The 20,567-nt window shown below is 58.1% G+C and overlaps 1 protein-coding gene across 1 annotated transcript; it reads left to right on the forward strand.

Moving 5' to 3' along the window:
- The first annotated feature begins 285 nt into the window (after positions 1-285).
- Positions 286-5,292, forward strand: DLX3 (distal-less homeobox 3). Its single transcript, XM_030296360.1, has 3 exons — positions 286-610; positions 1,609-1,799; positions 3,430-5,292. Exons 1-3 carry the CDS (start codon positions 286-288, stop codon positions 3,775-3,777), a joined length of 864 nt encoding a protein of 287 aa, XP_030152220.1. The 3' UTR covers positions 3,778-5,292.
- Positions 5,293-20,567: the final 15,275 nt, after the last annotated feature.

The raw sequence follows: 20,567 nt of genomic DNA on the forward strand, positions 1-20,567 counted from the left end.
TGGAGCCTCCCTCCGAGACTCCACTATTGAGTCTATAACCGGCTGGCCGGGCGGAGCTGGCAGCATTTGACTGTGGCTTGGGACGCGACGAGAGGCGCGCAGCGACCGCCCGAAGGCCTGCCATGGTCTAGGCGCCCCTCGACCTCCCCTCCCCCGAGACCCTGCGGGCCCTCCCCTCGGCTCTCCAACGCACACCCCTGCCTCGTCTCCTGCGCCTCCTCCGCGCCCCTGCCGGCTTCGGCTCGGCGGCCCAGGCCAGCCCCAGGACTCGCGGCGCCCGCCAGGATGAGTGGCTCCTTCGATCGCAAGCTCAGCAGCATCCTCACCGACATCTCCAGCTCGCTAAGCTGCCATGCAGGCTCCAAGGACTCGCCCACCCTGCCCGAGTCCTCTGTCACTGATCTGGGCTACTACAGCGCTCCCCAGCACGACTACTACTCGGGCCAGCCCTACGGCCAGACCGTGAACCCCTACACCTACCACCACCAGTTCAATCTCAACGGGCTTGCGGGCACGGGCGCTTACTCGCCCAAGTCGGAATATACTTATGGAGCCTCCTACCGGCAATACGGGGCGTACCGGGAGCAGCCACTGCCCGCCCAGGATCCAGGTGAGACCTTGGAGGGTTCCCCCAGGGAGAGAAAGGCGGGGAATTGAAGCCCACATCTAGGGAAACGTCGAGGGTTAAAAAAAAAAAAAGTGCTGTATAAAGTTAGACAAGGTGGGCTAGAAGACCCCCGGAGGGGACAGATGACCCTCCAGTCCCGAAGCTGTGCACCGGGTCTCAGGGAGGATGGGGCCAGTTAGGGGAGGAAGGGGAAGAGCGTGGGGTGTCAGGGGACCTCCGAATCGGGTGCTTTTGCAAGCACTTCAGCTTTTCCATCGGATTCCGAAGGCTTGGGGGTAGGCAGCGGGGACTCGAAGCTCCAGGGGCCGTCTGGATATGGGCCGGGAGAGGGGGAATGGTAAGGGGGACATGGAGAGAGACAGACAGACACACACACACACACACACACCCCAGAAAGCAGAGCCTGAGAAGTGGGAAAGCGGAAAAAGAGAAAGGTGGAGAAAGAGCAGAAGAGAAACGTGGAGTGACAAAGTGAGGGAAAGGAGCAGAGGAAAGGATAAGAAAAAAAAAAGGAGGGAAGGAAGGAACAGAGAATCCGTACTATGCCACTTTTCTGAGAATCTAAAATTATTCTAAAATTTAAAAAGTTAAAAAAAAAAAAGCAGGGGGGAGGGGGGAGGAAGAACGGAGGGAAAGAGCTAGAGAGGTGACCGAGGGCAAGGTGGGGGCGAGAAGGAGGCGGCCAGCAGGCGGGTGGCGAGCCGGGAAGGCGTCGGAGCGAAGCCGCGGCCCGTCCTCGCCCGGGTGGCCGGCGCCGGGGACCGCGCTCCGGGGGCCGGGCGCGGAGCTGCGAGCTGGGAGCGCGCGTCGTGGGCGGCCGCCGGCTCCGGCTCCGCTCCGGCTCCGGCTCCGGCTCGGTCGCCGCCTGTCGGGGCGCGGGCGGCGGAGCGCGCGCGGCCGGGAAACCCGGAGCGCGTCGGGGGGCGCGGGGGCGCGCAGGCCCAGGCTGAGCCGCCCCCCCACCGGTGCGTTGCCCGCAGTGTCCGTGAAGGAGGAGCCGGAAGCCGAGGTGCGCATGGTGAACGGGAAGCCCAAGAAGGTCCGCAAGCCCCGCACCATCTACTCCAGCTACCAGCTGGCCGCCCTGCAGCGCCGCTTCCAGAAGGCCCAGTATCTGGCGCTGCCCGAACGCGCGGAGCTGGCCGCGCAGCTGGGCCTCACGCAGACACAGGTCAGTGTCGGGCGAGCAAGGACGGGGGAAGGGGGGGGAGGGGGGGTGCTCGGTGGGGCCCCGCGCAGGACCCCGGGGATGGGGTGGGGGGTGGGTAGGCGCCGCTGAACCTGGCTGGCCTTTGAAATCCCCTGCAGGCCCTCGAAACCCTGGCCTGTAGATGGAAGGCCACCCCTCCCCCATGCCAAGTCTCAGCTGCTGTCGGAAGTCTCTGCATTAAAACGTGTACAGGCGTGCATATTTGTGAACCTGTGCAACCGTGTGTGTCTGCCACCGGGAGAAGTTTCCTCCCCTTGCTCCAGACTCCCCAGCTCCCACGCAGTGCCTGTCACTCACTTAATAGGAGTCCCTTTCGTGTCTTCCCCCACCCCCAGGCCAGGCGTGTGTGTGTTGCAGTGGACGTATATGTGTATATGCATGAATATTTGCACACGTGCTAATGGGTCTGGGTGCGCGGGGGAGTGGTCGCATAAGGAGGGGGCAGTGTGTTTACAGATGGAGGGACACGTGTACATGACTGTGCACACTGGTGAGTGCACGTACAAAAATGTGCACTTGTCTCAAAACACCCCATTCATGTTCGGCATCTGAATGCTTCACCCCTTCCTCTGCCCCAAAGCCAGGAAGGGAGGTTCCCCACCAAAGGGGGATAGGAACGCAAAGGTGAGCTCCACCCCTACCCCCAGCCTGATCCTAAAGCCCCCAGCAGCCTGTCGCTGCTCAGGGGCGGAGTGGCTGGTGGATGCCTGGCTCCCTACAGGTGTTGACAGGCGGGCCTGGGTTACTGCGGGCGGCTGGCTGCGTGGGGCCCTGTCCGCTGGGAATCTGGGTCACCCAGTGAGGAGCTGATTCATTGTTTGTATCAGTCACGGGGTGGGGAGCAGCAGGGGGAGGGGGAGATACCCCAAGGGAAATTTAGAGAATCATGGCTCACCTGCTCCTGAGTCCCCAGGTCACCCCCATTAGCCAGCCCCCGAGGGCTCGTCCACGCCTGAGTGTGTGAACGTGGGCGCTCGTGTTCACGGGGCGTTTATCTGGGTGCATCTGTGCGGGCGCGCGCGCATATGTGTGTGTGTGTGTGTGTGTATCTTTGTAATCTGGTGTCTGAGTGTGAAGCTGTGAGTGGGTACATTCCTGCACATGGAAATGCTTATGTGGGTGTGGGTTTGTCTCTGGGTACCTGTGTGCCTCTGCTTATGGGTTTCTCATGTGAACAAAATGCCACCAACTGCCCATCGTAACTTATCTGAGCCTCCTGGTGACCCTAGGAAGTAAGGGCTGTCATCCCCATGTTGCAGATGAGGAAGGCAAGAATCAGAAAGGTCCAGGGATTTGCCCAAGGTCACACACTGAATAGGTGGTGGAGAGGAATTTGGACCCATGTGCAGGATGTTCCTAACTGCAGTCCCCACCCCCCCACCACCGCCCCCCCCCCACCCTGACCGATCGAAAAAAGGTATTGGGCCGGGGAGTCAGGACACCTAGGTTTTGCCAGGGTCTTGTGTAAGGTGGGGTGCTGGACTTGCCTTTTCTAGGCTGGGGCCCTTTGGGGTTTTCACTAAGCGTTCTGAGAGGCTAACTAGCTCCCCCTCTTTTTTTTTTTTTTTTTTGCCATTCCCCTCCCATGCAGGTGAAGATTTGGTTCCAGAACCGCCGCTCCAAATTCAAGAAGCTGTATAAGAACGGGGAGGTGCCCCTGGAGCATAGTCCCAACAATAGTGATTCCATGGCCTGCAACTCACCCCCGTCACCTGCCCTCTGGGACACCTCCTCCCACTCCACTCCAGCCCCTGCCCGAAGCCAGCTGCCCCCGCCGCTCCCCTACAGTGCCTCCCCAAGCTATCTGGACGACCCCACCAACTCCTGGTACCACGCACAGAACCTGAGTGGACCCCACTTACAGCAGCAGCCATCTCAGCCGGCCGCCCTGCATCACGCCTCCCCCGGGCCCCCGCCCAACCCTGGGGCTGTGTACTGAGCACCCCACCTGACCTGAACCTCCCACGAAGGACCCGGGACCAGGCAGAAGGCGCCTCTGTCCTAGCCGACACTCAGGAATCATCGAGGAGCACAGGGGAAAGGGCACCCCTTTCCCCCTTCCCTTGCCCCTTCCTCCAGAGATCCAAGAGCTTCCAGATGAAATTTGCATGGACCAAGGATGTCCCCTGAACCTCCCTCCCCCTTGCCTAGACACCGGGGTACCCCTCCAGACGTTGGGCACTCCACTCCAGCTGGGACAGCCGTTCCCCTTCCGCTCCGGGAGCCTGGATTGGCTTTTCATGGCCCATCACCTTCCAGCTTCTAAAACTTAGTGCTCATTCCGCAGACTGGAGAACTCGGGGACCGGGGACACTGTGCAGCATTTGCAGGTCAGGCCTGGGCTGGGGCACCAGGCACCATGGATCCCGGGACCTGCTAGGCCTGGTTCCTCCTAAGTCACTAAGCCATCTGTGGCTCCCCACTTCCTGAGCAATCCCTTCTGCCAAAAAGACATTGGACATGGTGACCAGGACTCAGGGTGGGGATGTCAACCCCCAGCCTGCACTTCTAGCCCTCGTTTCAGATTTGAGGGTTAAACCAAAGAAACCCCCCCAAGTGAGGGTATCTTTTAATATTTGTGGCTTTAGAGGGAAGCGCCCAAGGAGCCGTCTCTCTCCTCTCTCCCCCTCTGGTCAGAGAGGGGTGGTGGGTCTCAGGTGTCTTTCCTAAGGACCCACTTCTTCTTCTGTGTACAGGACTTTGCACAACTTTGGTTTTAAAAGCTGTTGAAAACTAGGAAAACAAAGGGCATTGTTAACAGATAGGACCAATCTCCCCTGCATGGGCACCTCTGCCCTGCCCCACCCCCACCCACCTCTTCCTCTCCTCCAGTAAGTTGGCAGTTTGGGCGCCAAGCCCCAAATCTCCAAGGAAACCTACCAGGCAAGACAGACCCCCCGAAACATCCCCTTTCCGGTGGCTTTGGAAGCAGATTGCTCCCGCAGATGGAGAACGGTGTGTGAGGCGCGCGCAGAGAGAGAGGGCAGGGTTACGGCTCCGTGCCTTTAGGGGTGAGGGGGTGGCTGTCTGGAGGGTTGGTAGCACTACCCCTCCTTGGCCCAGACGTCCCCCCCCAGAGCTAACCTTCCTCCACCCTGATGTGGTCAAACGTCGAAGAAAAGGGGAGGTGGAGGACTGTAGCTATATATACAGTATGTATTTTTTTTTTTTTTTTTTTAAGAACAACAGAGAGAAGCAGCCTCCTCCCTACTGTGGTTTCCTATTTATGTGGCCCTTGCCTCCTGGACATACCTACCTGTGCGTTGTGAGCAGAGAGAAACAGGGATGTGGGCTCCGGCTGGATTGGGGTTTGGTGGGAGGTACAGGAGCAAGGAGACACTTGGTAGGTCTCAGAGTCCCACCCTAGGGGGACGGGAACGAAGCCAACACCCACTCCCTCCCAGCCTTCTCCCTTCTGCTTTCTTACTGGACCCATCTTTATATATAACGTTAATAAAAAAGAAGAAACTAACCGCTGAGCTCTTTGAACTGGAGGCTGGAGGCAGACAGCTCTTGGGGAGGGTCTGGGAGTTGGGGAAGTTGGCGCAGAGAAGCCTGTGAGCCTCTAGGAGCTCCTGGGGGAGTCAGAGCCCTGAGGACCCACTGCCGGGACTCTGGGCTCAGGAGCTGGGCTGGGCCTGGCCCCTGGTGGCAGGTGTTCCTGACCCTGTGGCGGCCCCCAACTTGGCCGGTCTGGGTGGGTGGGAGGCTCCCAGCTGTGGCCTCCCTGACTCCACTCTGCTTGGCGGCTTGGCGTTCCCTGCCAGCCAGCTGCCTTCCGCCACTGCTGCCGCCGCCGGGTCACCTCAGGGCTGCTCTTTGATCTTGGGCTCACACGCAGACATGCTTGCACACGCGTGTAACCCCCCTGACTCCACGCCCAGGCGCTCCCCGGTCCCTCGTTCTCTGGTCTGTCCCTTCCAGCTTGGGGTGAGGGTGGGGCCTGGGGCAGGGGGGACACCGCTGCTCGCTCGCTCGCTCGCTCCCGGAGCTGGCAGGGACCCCGGGCCATGGGGATCCGAGCTGGGTGACGGAAGCGAACAGGCGAAGGGGGTCCTGTGTTTACCTTCTCAGGCTCAGCCCTGACTCGGAGCCTTCTCGCCAGTGCCACTGACCCGCCTGGGCCCAGCACTGCCAACCCCCCTGCCATTCCAGTGGCTCCACTCCGGGACTGGAGGTGGTGGAATGGATGGAGGTGTGTGAGGGACACGTGGTGGTGGCAGGCAGGAGGCAGTGTGAATGCACGCACTCGCTTGTGAGCTACCTCTCTCTCATACGCGCACGTTCCGGGACACGCGATGACCTCTCCCCCGCCCTCACACCTACACGGACTCCCACCGGCGACACAGACACAGACGCACAGCCGAGACCCCTTGGCGTTGCACGGACGTGCGCGAAGCCGAAGCCATAAGCCTCCGGGAGACGGAGCCCCCCCAACACACAGGTGCGCACGCACGCATCCCTCAGGTCGCACATCCCAGGGTCACGCACAGGCACGGGCGCGCGCGCCCAACGAGGCGGCGACAGCTCCCTGCGCCGGAAAAAAAAAGTCTCGGACCGAGAGTCAGCAACACCACCCAGCCGCAGAGGCGACCCGGCTCAGCCTGAAACCTCCCCGGCAGGCCGGGCCCTCGCTTTCCTCATCCGTCGAACGGGGACAACAAGCCCCACCCGCCCTGGTGGCCCCTGGGGCTGTTGCGAGGTCCCAAGCAGCGTACCAATGAGAAGTCAGAGGGAAGGGGCTCCGGCGGTCACAGGCACCTGGCCTGGGGGTCCTCTGGGCTGGGCTCCAGAACAGTGGGGACCCCCCACCCGCCCCCCCCACCGCGCCCCTCTACCTCCCAGGAGGCGAGCCTTGCCTCCCCCCCCCCCCCCCCCCCCCCCCCCGCCCCTGCCCGAGGGAGGCGGAAGGGAGGAGGGCCTTCCGCCCACGGACGCCAGCCGGGCTGGCAAGGGTTAAGTGGCAGCTGCCAGGCGGGGCTGAGCTGAGCAGTTTGGTTTGAGGGCTGCGTGCAGGCAGGAGCAGCGAGGCGGCAGCCGGGCAGACTTACTGGAGACACTGCATTTTATTAGGGCTGGGCTGCCAGCAAAGGGAGGGAGAGGGGGGAAAAAAAAAGGGCAGAAAGAGAGAGGAAGGAAGGAGGAGGCTGGGCAGGCCGGCTGGCGGGCGGGCTGCTCCGGGATGAAAGGGTGTTGTAAACTCCCTAATTCCTCCCTGCTCATCCCTGCTCGGTCAGGCTGGATTAACTGCCCGGGTGACCTCCCGCAGGGGTCAGCCCCACCCCTGACCTCCCCTTCCTCCTCTCCTCACCTCCCGGCCTGCCCAGTGGCCCTCTTCCACTCTGTCCAGGGGCCCTGGGCTGGGGGCCGCAAAGAAAGGGCTTGGGTGGGGGGGACCTGGCAGGGTGCCAGGGCGGGGCTGCTGCGCCCATCTTCTGCCAGGTGCTTCTTGACTACACCCGTTGCCTCGCGACAAGGTGCGGGGACGCGGGGGGCCCGGGGCACCCCAGTCTGCCCCCAGGGTCACTGTTCTCTGAGCCTTAGCGACAGCTGACGCTCGCTCAAGTCCTACTCTGTGCCAGGCATTTTGCATGGGATCCTCACAGCAGGCTGGGGGGTGGGGGGTGGGTGGGTGATGGAGTACCCACTCTTCAGGGGGGGAAACTGAGGCACAGAGCGGTTCAATCTCTGGCAAGGTCATATAACTAATGTGTGGCGATGCTGGGGTTTGCACCCGGGTCTGTCTGAAGGATGGGTGCTCTTAAAGGGCTTTCCTGGATCTGAGTTGACTGAGGGGCCCCAGGGCAGAGCTTCAGAGAGCTGGAGCCCCCCCCCCCATCTCCCTCCCGCCCCACCCAGGTTCCACGCACCCCAGGTGGCCAGCCCACCTTCCAGGCTCCTCCCTGGAGGAGAAGTGGAGGGGGGGAGGGGCGGGCCCCAGGAAAAGCTTCAGGCTGTGGTCAGGAATGCTCCTGCCGGGAGTCAGCTGACCTGGACTGAATCCTGCCTCCATAACCTCACTGACTGTGCGATCTTGGACAAGTCACTTAACTTTTCTAAGCTTCAGTTTCCTCATTGGTAATGCCAGGATAATGCTACCTGTCTGGTAGGGTTGTCGAGAGGATTAAGCAGTATAATGCGAACAAAATGCTTAATAAGGTACCCAGCACATTGTGAGTACTGCTCAGGTAATGAGAGTTGCTGTTGACGATGGTGACGACGGTGACGACGGTGACGGTCGTGAGGGGGGGGAGAAGGGGCTGACTCCCCACCTTGCTTCCCGCCCCACCCCACCCTTGCATACCCCCAACTCAGACCCATGATCCAGCCATCGCTAGGAGGAATAAGTGTGTTCCCAAAAGGAGTAAATCAGCCAGTATCTACTGAGCACCTGCTACCGGCCAGGCAGTTCTAGGAGCCTGGCAGAGCAGATGCCCAAAGCCCGGGGGGAGGAAGGCACACACCTGTACGAGGTGCTTCAGGGTCAGAAGCGGGGCCAACCCCGGAGAGGCCCCAGCTGGGCAGACCTGACACGGTCCGGGCGGCCTGGAGGGGGCTGTAAGGGGAAAGGGCAGGAGCAGTGGGTGGGAAGGAAACCTGAAAAGGTTCCATGGAAGAGGGTAGCACCTGAATGATGCTTTGAGAGAAGGCAGAGCTGGGGCCTGGGAACCTGCTCCCTGGAGCACCACCTATGGAATAACTCCCCGGGGCTCAGGGTGGGGAGGAAGGGGGCTTATGGGAGAGCTGGAGATGCTGGCTAGAGCGATGCGGAAGGAAGGGGGGAGGCTGGGGTCCAGAAGGTCGCTAAGTCCTTCCCGGGATGCAGGGCTCCGAGAACGGCAGGGTCTGACGGCTCCTAGCCCCTCGGATGAGCTGACATCCACTCTGGCACCATGAGCTTGGGGAAAGGAAGCTCCTTGCCCTACTTCTGGGGGAAGACAGGTCCCCGAGACCCCTCCGTTTAAGGAGTCCTAGGCAGGAGATCCTAGAGCTCTCACCCCATACACCATCTGCCTCAGCAACACACCACCTGCTCCCCAGTCTAGGAGAGCCCTCCACCTCCGAGGGGAAGGAGGGGAAGGGAGTTCTGGGAAGCTGAGACAGGACCCCTGATGGGCAGCCCCCCAGCCCCTGGGCGAGTTGCATCAACCAAGCCCGGGGAAGGAGGGGGAGGTGGTGGGGGATGGAGGAGGATGGGAGGAGGGGCAGAGGGGTGAACGGAGTGGGGAGGAGAAGGGGGCGCTTCAGCCAGCACCCTGGCCTCTGTTTTTCCAGCTTTAATTGCAGCGTTAATCACCTTAATAAGCTGTTTACCAGCCATCCAGCAGCCTGAGACTGGGAGACTTAGAAGCCAGAAAGTGCTTGGAGATGAGTTTCCCCAGCAGCCCCGGGGGAGGGGAGGCAGTGCTGATGGGGGGATCCTGGGGAGCTTGGGGCAGAGGGGGCAGGTGGAGGCTGGTGGAGAAGGCTGGGACCAGGGAGTCCAGAAGGCCAACCTCCAGCTCTTCCAACAGGCCCAGCCGGCTCCCACAGAGGCTCTGGAGTCAGCTCCTTGGGCGACCCTTCCTTGACACCAGCCCGGGTCCCCAGCCCCCCCCCTTTCTCCTCTGTCCCTCAGCCCTGTTTCCTGGTCCCAGTTCTGCAGAGGCACAGCCTATCTCTCACCTTGTCCTCGGCCTTGTCCCCGGCTCACAGCGCATGGCTGTGACTGTTGTGTTCACCCTGGGCTGGGAGACAAGTGGCAGTCTTTATGCCAAGGTCCGTGGGGGCAGAGCTGGGAGAGGGTCTGCACCGGGGGCAGCAGGGACAAGGACAGGGACTTGGCCGTGTTCACTGGGACACGCTCCCACCTCGGATGCCTCGCAGGATGCCCGGTGAACATGGAATGCCCGAATGGATCAACGAGGTGACAGAACCCTCGGGCCCCTCACACAAACCCTCTTGGCTTCGGCCTCCACTCCCGTCAGAGGAGGGGGAACCGGAGGGGGAAAAAGATAACTGTCTCTGTCTTTCGGTTGTCGGGGGTTAAATAAGACCAGAAGAGGAAAGCCCAACACCCAGTCACCCGCCCCGGAGCAAATGCAGGAACTCAACCGTGATGGCACCCTCGCTGGGCATGATCCCATCTCACTGCTGGGAAGCAGCCCCAGAGAGACTATGTGACTTGCCCAAGGTCACACGGCAAATGAGGGGCCGTTCGATGAGTGCCAGTGGCCACAGCTGGACAGGCGCTGCTAAGTGGGCTCTGAAACCCTGGCCTCCAGACTGTAGGACGAAGAATGTTCTCTGGACAAGTGGGTCAGACCCAATGATCTGAGCACTACCCCACCCCCACCCAGGGTCTTCAGTTGGCCCAGTCCACTGGCTGGTGAGTCTTGGAAGCTCCTGCTTGGGGGTGGTGGGGGTGGCAGGGGGGGTATGGAATTGGCCTCTGGAACCCCTGAAAAGCTCGGAGGCTTTGGAAGCACTTGGGAGGGGTCTGGAGTCTGGTAACTGCTCTGCCCAAGGTCGGCAGTCTGAGAGAGGGGGTACTTAGGGGCCCAAGGTGGCCAGGAAGCACCCTGCAAGGAGGCAAACCTGGGGAGGGGGCTGACAAGGGGGCGGAGCCTTGAGGCTGAAACTTCTCAGTTGTTTGCTGGGGCAAACTGAAGCAGGATTGGAAATGTCTGCTGAGTAAGCAGGGAATAAAGACTCCACACCCTGGAAGATTAGCTGGTACGGGGGAGGGGGTATCCCCCCCACCCTGGGCAGTTCACCTTGAACCTGGCAAACGGCAGCAGGGTGCCCTTCCCTGCGCACTGACAGCGCCTGGCCACGTCATGCAACGCGTGTGGCACTGCCCCACACCCACCCCTGGGGCCAGACAGGCCTGTCCTGAGCTCAGGAATCACCAAGGGGGGTGCGGCGGGTGGGTGCGGGGAGAGACATACCCTTGGCCAACAGAGGGTAGGTAGGAAGCTGAGGAAAACAGGAGGCCAGAGGGAGTGGGAGGCTGGCTGGTAAGGAAGGAAAGCAAGAGAAAATTGCTTCCAAGCACAGACTCGGATCCTCCCAAGATCTGGGCAGGGAAGATGCTAAGAACCTACTGTGCACAAATCACATGCCAGGCACTTTCACAGGCACTGTCTCATTTAATCTTTTCAACTGCATAGAAAAGTTAGTGCCCTTATTAATCCATTTCACAGGTGAGATCGTTGAGGCTCAGAGAGTTTCAATAGCTTCCCCGAGAGTCCCCCAGTGGATTTGAAGCAGGGTTCAGCATTCTGAATCCCTAACCTGTGGGATCCCTAACCTCTTAGCACCCCACAGCCTCCAAGAGGGAAATGGAGAGGAGCATAGGGGGCCAGGCTCAACCTTTCCCCTCATTCTCAGACGTGCCCTGTGCCCTTAGAGCCCCAGGATTGTCCTTCATTAGACTCAGACACACACGTCCCAACAACTGAGCTCAAATCCTGGCTTTGACACTTGTTAGCTGGGTAACCTCAGGTAAGTCACTTGCCCTCTCTGAGCCTCACTTTCCCTCATCTATAAAATAGAGCTAATCCGGGGCGCCTGGGTGGCTCAGTCAGTCGAACGTCCGACTTCAGCTCAGGTCGTGATCTCCCGGTTCGTGGGTGCAAGCCCCTCGTCGGGCTCTGGCTGACAGCTCGGAGCCTGGAGCCTGCTTCAGATTCTGTGTCTCCCTCTCGACCCTTCCCCCGCTCATGCTCTGTCTCTCTCTTCTCAAAAATAAGTAAAAACATTTAAAAAAATGTAAATAGAACTATCTTGCAGGGCTGGTGAGGAAATGAGACTATACATATAAAGGGCTTAGCATAAAGCTTGGTACCATGATGGGCGCTGAACAAACTATACACTTAGTTTTCCATGAAACCAGACTGTGTGCAGTTAGGACACTCTTCGGTTGGCCTAGAGAGTTCTAGGCACCCTCAGTGAGCCCACGGTTGACCCCTCCTCCTCCGAGGGCAGGGAGAGCTCTCATACTAGAGAATTCCTCCTACTGGGAAATGGCTCTCTTGATTCAAACTAAGTCTGCCATGTTCAGATGTCACGGAAGGATGGCCACTAAGGACAGAGCCATGTGCTGGGCCTTAGCGCCAGCAGAAGGGAAAAGGGCAGGGATTCATATTTTTCAGTTACCCATCAGCTAAGAGCCGCTCTCCACTCTGACATACTTACAGTACTATTTTGTATTTACGTTAAAACAGGAATATTTCCCCTTATTTATTGCTAGAAAACAGCTACTTACAGTGTCTTATAGGCCACGATACCAAAGCATTTTTTTTTAATTTTTTTTTTAACGTTTTATTTATTTTTGAGACAGGGAGAGACAGAGCGTCAACAGGGGAGGGTCAGAGAGAGGGAGACACAGAATCCGAAACAGACTCCAGGCTCCGAGCTGTCAGCACAGAGCCCGATGCGGGGCTCGAACTCACGGACCGCAAGATCATGACCTGAGCCGAAGTCGACCGCTTAACCGACTGAGCTACCCAGGCGCCCCCAAAGCATTCTTAATTCTGAAAGTTTTTTTTCCCCTAGAGTCTCTTGAGGTTTCTTTTTTTTTTTTCATTTTTTTAAATGCTTATTTTTGGGAGAGAGAGAGAGAGAGAGGGAGGGAACACGAGCATCAGAAGGGGCAGAGAGAGAGGGAGATACAGAATCGGAAGCAGGCCCCAACGTGGGGCTCGAACTCACCAACAGTGAGATCATGACCTGAGTGAAGTCGGCGCTCAACCAGCTGCACCACTCAGGCACCCCCTCTTGAGTTTTCTAGGTATACAGTCAAATATCGGTAAAAAGGAGTGGTTTTACGGGTGGTTTTTAGCTTAGTAGAAGGAATTCTGGGGCTCTAGGAGGTATAACCTTTCGTGAATACAGGAGTCAGGGGCCTCAGAGGCATTGGCCCTGACCCAGGCAGGCGCGGATGGTCTCACCTCTCCAGGTACCTTCTCATCTGGGGTGCCCAGAGCACTGTCCAGGGAGCGCACTCAGACATCCCCACCCTTTGGCCAGCCCTCTGCAGGACTTCCTTCCTTCTTCTCAAAGCAGCTCTGATCCAGCCCACCACTCGTGAGGCTGTGTTTCTGGGGAAGGCAATCGGAGCTGGAGATCAACAGGGGAGCAAGGGTGCTTGGGTAAGATCTCTTATGGACAGAGAAGGTTTTTCTTGCTTGGCGGCCAGAGACAGTGATAATAATTAATCCTCCCGGAATCCTAACTGTATTATCATAATACCATTTGTGTCTTAACTCCTTCCGTCCTCACAACAGTTCCTTGAAGAAGACCATGCTATCATTATCTTAATGTTGCAGTTGAAGAAGGAGGTTAGGAAACTTGCCCAAGGTCACAGAGTTGGGTTTGAACTCAGGCCCCGGCTCTTTACTATTTTGTGTTCCTGGAGATGGAACTAAACTCTTCACCACTACATGGTAAGCTGGTGAGTCAGAGGAGGATTTAGGTGGGTGGGGGGAGAGGGCCACTTTGGGCACCAGACTGGTATGGCCGAAGTGAAGAAATAAGTCACCATATCCCCTGGCCTGCTTGGTATATTTCACAACTTACCAGGAGACACTCTCCCCGTCTCCATGACCTTCTGAGATATTTTGATCATTATCCTCACTGCACAGGTGAGGAAATAAAGACCCAGGAAGGTAAAGTGACCTGCCCAAGGCCTTTGAGCTGCATGCCTGCATTCCAGAGACTCCGTGAAGTCTCTCTGGAGGAGACAATTTTTCTTTTTCGAGGGGCCGGGAGGAATGGGCTGCTAAGGGGCTGGGAGTGGGAAGGATCCCAAGCCAGGGATGAGTCCCAGGGGGAGATTCAGGCTTTGGAGAGGGAGGTAGGAGGACTCGAGGAGGTCACAAGGGGTGGACGAGGAGGTCACAAGGGGTGGACGAAGCCTGCCTTGGTGGACCCAGCTGATCCCCCTGGGCTTGGAGAATGTGACAGGAGCCCAGCAGAGGCTTGTCAGGAGCCTCCTGCAGCCTGGCTTCCCCCAGGATCTGTTGGCGCAAAGAATTCCCGGTGGCTCCAGGGCTGGGAGGAGGAGTTTGCAACAGGCCCCGGCTTGCAGAGACCGAGAACGCAACTGCTGGGTCCAGGTCCGGCGGAGAGGAGGTCCGCCAGTGTGGCGGGCAGTGGGAGGGGTGGGACCTGGGAGGGAGTCACGTGCCCTCATCCACTAGCAGTCCTCTGCTCCTCCGCACACAGGCACTGAGGCCCTCCTCTCCAAAGAGGACGGGAGTGCCAGGGTTGGGAGAGAGGTGGTCAGGCAGAGGAAGGAACCACTGAGTGGGGGAGCCCCCAGTCTGAGAGGGGAGGCCAGTGCCCTGTTCGCTAGCAACCCAGTCTGAGGGAGGAGTACCAGTCCCGAGGGGTCAGGCAAAACAGGACACAGAAGGTGATCACGGGAGTGGGCTTCTAGGCCGGCCGAGGGGATTCCCGAGCAGAGGGGGAAAGAATGAGGTCCCCCCCCCCCCGGGGGAGCCTTGAGATCTAAGTCGGATAATCTACATGCCATGCCCCGGGCTCTATGTTCTTCAGGAGCTTGATGTGGGGAGGACAAGAGAATGGGGGCCGCAGGCCAGAGTGGAATCCCTCACGCTGGCCAAAGGGTCTTTCTTCCATCGGACCCCCAATTTAACCGAACTTTAAGGGGGATGGTTCAGAGGAAGCGGAGAGGAGTGTATTCCACATCTATTCCATACAGAGTGGCTCCCTCCCCTGGAAATGAAGTAATCTCTCCATTTTAGGGCCAGAGAAGCCGAAGGCCTGGCACTGTGAGGCATTGAATCAGAATCCTTGATGTTTGGAGGAAGCTTGGAGCCGACTCCTTTCCCTTCCTGGACTGGCCAGACATGTCCCCCAGGATGCCAATGGGGCTGCGTACCTTAGAGTCATCAAGCTATGGGGCTGGAGAGATGCTACTGAATGCATCTACTCTGATGAGGGAAGCAAAGCCCTATACTCAGGAGCTCCCAATCTGATGGGAGACAGGGGTCTGTCTGACAAAGCCCCAGACTGGAGTGGAAAGTGCTGGTAGGCACATATCAACCACTAGACACACACACACACACACACACACACACACACACGGGATCTGGCAAGGGCAAGAGCAATTATCTGAGTTTCAGAGAGGGTATGTAACTTGCCCAAGGTCACACAGCAAGGAGTGGCAGAGCAGCACTTTCCTCATCAGGCTGTGATCCCAGCTCCCTCTTTGCTAGCCGGAGTTGCCCTCAGGGCTGGGGAGCAGAGGGATCAGTGAGGCGTATTGGAGAGGACCGTCTTTGGGGTCCTGGGCCTCGGCTGGAATCGCTGGCCGTGTCTGGGAGCCATGGGGTGTGCCAGGAAGGGCTAGCCCGCCCGGGAGCTCTTGCCAGAGCTCAGGAAAAGAAGGAGGCAAGCCTTCAGGGAACAAAGCAGATAAAGTCATAATAAAATGATCGGGTTTCTGTGGCCCTTCAGTCTCCCTCCCCAAGGGCTCACCAGGGAAATACTCCCCGAAAATAGGAGACAAAGAGCTAGCAGAAAGGGCCAGAATGGGAAAAGGGTGGGAGAAGAGAGCGAGAGAGAGAGAGAGAGAGAGAGAGAGAGAGAGAGCAAGACAGCCATCCCCACCCCACACGCACGCACAGCCGGGGAGGCTAATCTGTGTATTTCTGGGTGTGTTTCACCTCGTCTCTGCATGTGTTAAGTCCCTGTGCCTCTTCTTGGTTCACCCCTGTGTGTGGCGAGGATGTAACCTGTGAGTGTATTTCTCTGTGTGTCCGTGCACGGCCCTGGCAAGGCTCCACGCACGTGGCCTCACGCGTGCCTCTGTGCGCGGCTCTGCACACCGCAGCGATGCGGCCGTGTGTCTGCCTGCCTGCGTGTGCACCTTCTTCAGTGGAAATGTGTGTGCATGGGGGGAGTCCCCGGGCCGGGGTCCCTGCACCTGCCTGGCTCTCTGCACTGTCTGCGGCCTTTGTGTTTCGAGAATTGCGCTGGAAGGGACTTTAATTCCCTCCTGAACCCATCTGTGCCGGCCAGGAAAGGGGGGAAGCAGAGGCATGGACAAGAGGTCACTTGTCCCTCTCTAGGAAAGCCTTTTGGCTTTTCAGCTTGGAAGGGGAGAGGTGGCAGTCACCCCATAGTCACCGGGGACTCAGTGGCTCCCCCCGGGACCCACAGGCAAGCTTCTCAGAGAAGGGGTGGGGCAAAGGCTGGAGCAGAAAGAAACCAGAGCTGGAGATCTCTTCGCCCAGCCTTGCACTGGGAGAAGCAGGGAAAGAGATAGCAGAGAAGGGAAGGCATGGGAGAGAAATACTTTGTGGGCCACAGAGTTTTTCTTTTCCACCATAACTGCTAAAATATTACTCACCTCGTGGAACAGGGGCTCCCAGGGAAAGGGGGATCCTAGTCCCTTGAAAACCAGCTGCCTGTGGGCAGGGCTTAGAGGGGTCTTTGCAGAGGCCTGAAGCCACCCTCACCGCCTGGTCTTAGCTCCCCCCTCCGCCCTTCGACCTGTAGTCCCACCCCCACCCCTTCCTAGGCCGCAGGACTCCCGGTAAGGAAAGGGTTATCCAGGTGAATGGGGCGGGAGACACCTGTAGGATGCTTTTCTGGAGGAAGAGGCTTCAGTGGCCCTGAGGACAGAAAGCTGAGAGGAGATTTGCCACCACAACAATGGAAAGAATGGAGCTTAGACTCCCCCCCCCCCCCCCCCCAACTAGCAAACAGCAATCAGGGGAGGAGAGAGAGTGGGTGTCTCATCACCTCCTTGGAAGCAGGAAGTCAGTGTAGCCTCCTCTGGCTTTTCCCCTCCCTACCCACATGGCTTACGCTTTCAGGGTTTCAGGGGGAAGTCCTGGATCTCCAAGACCCCGTCTACACAGGCCTCAGCTACCCGGATAACATTCCATTGACTCTGGATACAATCCCAGAGGCAAGTTCAGGCATCCAAACTCCAATGAGGTTTGGAGCTGAGTAATCAGCTGCTAGGGCTAAACAGACATTTTGTGGGGGAACAACCAGCTCCCCACCCCCACCTTGCACAGCAGATTTGGGGATGGGGGAGGGTCAGCCTGTCACTCCGTGGCTTCCCAGCCCCCTCCCACCACCCCGTTCTCCTACTTCCCACCTGCAAGTAATTTGGCCAATGGGAGGGCAGTTAAGATTGCAGTGTGGAATCCCTCTAGATCTGTGTGCGTTTGGTGGGGAGGGGCTGCCTCCTCTTCCCCCCCCAACCCCAGACCCCGAGTGCCCTTTTCCTCTTCACAGCAGCAAATTACTTGTAATTATCTCACACTGAAAACCTTCAGGAGCTGCTCCCCAAATTGCTTTAATTGAATTAATTGAATCTCATTTTGTTGGGGGAGAGAATGGGGGGGGCACGTCTTAAAATAGCATGTGGGGAGAGGGAAGGGAAGCCCCCAGTCAGTTTTTCCCGTGGCGGAGACCCTTGTAGGTGAGAGAGGGTGCCCTGGCCTCCCGGTTTCCATTTTCCAGCCTCAGCTGATTTCAGATGCCCTTTTGCATTTAGGACCTTGCCGGTGTCCTGCTTTCAAATGGTGATGACAAGGAATGTGTGCCGTGCTCCAGCCTCCGGGCCCCCTTCCTCCTCCCTACCCCCAGGAGGCAGAGAGGTGAGAGGTGAATGGATGGCAGTGGCAGTCTGAACTCACCCCGGCCGTGACCCCTCCTCCCTGATAATCACACGGCAGCTATAAATGCCATTTGTGAAGCGCGTACTAAGTTCCAGGCACCGTGTCAAGCGTGTTACAAGCACTATCTCATTCCATCATCACAGCTACACCGGGAAGCAGGTCCTATTAGCATTCTCATCTTAATGGAGGAGGAAAACCAGGCTCACAGAGAGGTTAAGTAACTTGCCAAAAGCCACACAGCAGAGCTGGACTCTTTGGAGGCCAAAATCCCCATTCTGAACCGATCAGTTTTGTCCCCCCCCCCCCCCCCGCTCCATTACTGACCCAATTTTCTCAGAGGGGAGTCTTCAGGGGAAGGAACCACAGGTTCCCCTTCTACAGCTTAGATGGCTTGAGGGAGGTGAATGGAGCTCATCCTCCCCTGGGGTTTCAATCCCATCATCACCCAGGAGCCCAGGGAGACTAGACCAACTCCCAAGGGGAAAGGGCTCCTGTTTCCTTTGGAATGGTCGGGTGGATGGGGGTAGGGAATTGGGATGGGGGGGGGCAGCTGGCCTCTGGCTGGGAGAGTAATTACACTCCTTCTGCTACTTAACTTTACAACCTGGGCTGTTGTTTTAACGATGCGACTCGTGTTGGGCTGTCCAATTAATCTCGCCTTTGGAGGCTTTCCGAGATGGGGCGGTAGATCTTATCTTGGGTCTGTGGAAGAGGAGTGTGCAGCCTACGGTGGGAGGAACAGCCGCCCTGAGGCCTCGTGGCCTCAGAGAAGCCCTGGGGAAGGGATCTGCGGCTGCCCCCTCAGCTCCTGTGGACTGGGGCTAAGAGCTGGGAAGGCACGGATGGGGAGGAAGAGGCAAGTGTTTCTCCTCTTGGTACCCTCAGTCCTCACTCCTCCTGATCTTGGCTTTGGCGCACCCCATGCCTTTGCCATCCCCAGGATAGCACTCCATGGTGTTTTGGTGAGTGGGGGAGGCCACTGACCCACAAGGGGCCTAGGAGGGGCTGATCGCAGCCCCCCCCCCGGGGTGGGGGTTCCACTGACTTGCGTACCCCCTCTACCCTACAGAGACTCCAACTCAGGCTCCTCTCTGGGGCCAGGGGGGTTGGCTCCAAGTGCCTGAGTGGGCTTTTCCAACTAGGGCGGTCCCCAGTTCGAAGTGCTTGGGAACAGGTTTAGACAGTAAAGGGAAAGATGACTCTGGAGCTTTTTGCCTGGAATTGGAGGCTCCTCCCCCAATCCCTCAGGCCAAGCTTGGGCTGGATTCCCTGAATTATTTGCAGCCCTGTCCTTGGGCCTCTCTGCCACTGGGTGCTGTGTGTGTGTGTGTGTGTGTGTGTGTGTGTGTGTGTGTGAGAGAGAGAGAGAGAGAGAGAGAGAGAGAAAGAAAAAGAGAGAGAAAGAGAGAGAGAGAGAGAGAGATGGGGTGTGGAGGCCATGAATCTACCGCTGGGTCCAGGCTGAGTTGAGGGCCCTGACTATGCCCATATTACTTCCTTTCACCAGGCACTTACCACAAAAGTGGCTGGACATTTGTCTGGCTCCCCCATTTGCCCGCAGGGTCTGCCTCAGTCACCTTGTATCTCCAGGATCTCACAGAGCAGAGGCTTCACCAATGTTTGTTGGATGGAGAAGTCCAGTTCCTTCTGGGATTTTCTTCTCCTCTCCCTCCCCCTAGGTGGGCTGGGGCCTTTACGCCCCAAGGAGCACCCTGGGAGGACTGGACTGGCTCAGTGGGCGTGTCCTGTCCCCAAGAGCAGGGAGCAGGGGCTGAAGATGGGGCAACAGGGGACTTCGAAGTGCCCCCGGCTCCCTCCAGAACTGGGCCAGGGGAGAATTTGCGAGTGAGGACCACTCCGACTTGGGTCATTCCCAGTATTAGCATCTTCCAGTTTCACACTGGAGCGAATGAAAATGGTCATCAGAACGTTCCAGAGCTACATGCACAGAGCTAGTTAGGGGTAGAGGCAAAACTAGTATCCCATCCTCTAGGTCACTGCTGGAAGAGTCAGATGGGAGGCAAGAGAGAGATGGGCAAGCAACCCCCACCCCCGGAAGTCAGGAAACAAACACACTTCACATCCAGGGCCCAGGTTTTTATACAGATTTAATCTCTGAAAGCTCATGATATGGAGAATGCTAGATGGGTTATAAATAGGAGCGGTTCCCTCAGACAGAGACAGCAGTGAGGAGCTGAACTACCAGCCCACCCTCCCTGTTTGGGGGTGTCTCTCCTTACACTCATCCAGAGAGTCTACTTGTCCCCCATTCTCCCCAAAGTGTTGCCCTACTGGGTTTCCAAGAGGATGTGAGTGTGGGGATGATGGGTATTAAGGGTGGGAAAGGCGGCGATAGGCTCTTAATAAATACCCGTTGAATTAAAAGGATAATCGGATCCAGTATCTACTAAAACTGAATAGACACAGGAAAAAGAAGGCTTTTTTTTCTTTCTTTCTTAGAAGAACAGCTTCAATTACCCATAGGTCCACAAGCCACATTTTCAGCATCGCTTCCACGTCCCAGGGGGGGTGAGGCAGTTTATCTATCAGTCATGGGGGTAACGCGCTGACCTCCAGGAAGAATCGGTGGAGGGTGGGAGGGACTCGGTGGTGGTCGACTTGAAGACACCGGATGCCCACTTCACTTCCGCTTCTGCTCAGAACAGGGTTGGGCAAGGCGCAAGGCACACAAAGAGGAAAAAATACTCAAGTGTTTCTTGTTGGTGTTGCCTCCAGGCTGGCGGTAGACTGCAGTCCAAGGAAGGGATGGGAAGACCCTGTGAAGGTCCTGAAGAAGGTCCTGTGAGGAGTCTGCACTTCAGCCAGTGACTCTCCCTCCAGAGCCTCCGATCAGCTGGAGGGGAGGTGTCCAGTCTATGGTAGTGGTGGGGGGCAGTGGTGAAGACCAAAGTCCTTGATTAGGCTGTTTGGGTTACAGGGAGACATCCTTTTTCTTCTCTAGCGCCTTTTCCTCTTGAGAAAACCCATCTGGAGCTGGTTTCCTCCAGGACCAGAAGGGGTGCAGGTGGGCTGGGTCCTAGGCTTTGTGGAGGACTAGGGGCCGACCCACCCTTCCCGGGAC

Source organism: Lynx canadensis, chromosome E1, assembly GCF_007474595.2.
Source record: "Lynx canadensis isolate LIC74 chromosome E1, mLynCan4.pri.v2, whole genome shotgun sequence".
In the NCBI taxonomy this organism is placed as follows: domain Eukaryota; kingdom Metazoa; phylum Chordata; class Mammalia; order Carnivora; family Felidae; genus Lynx; species Lynx canadensis.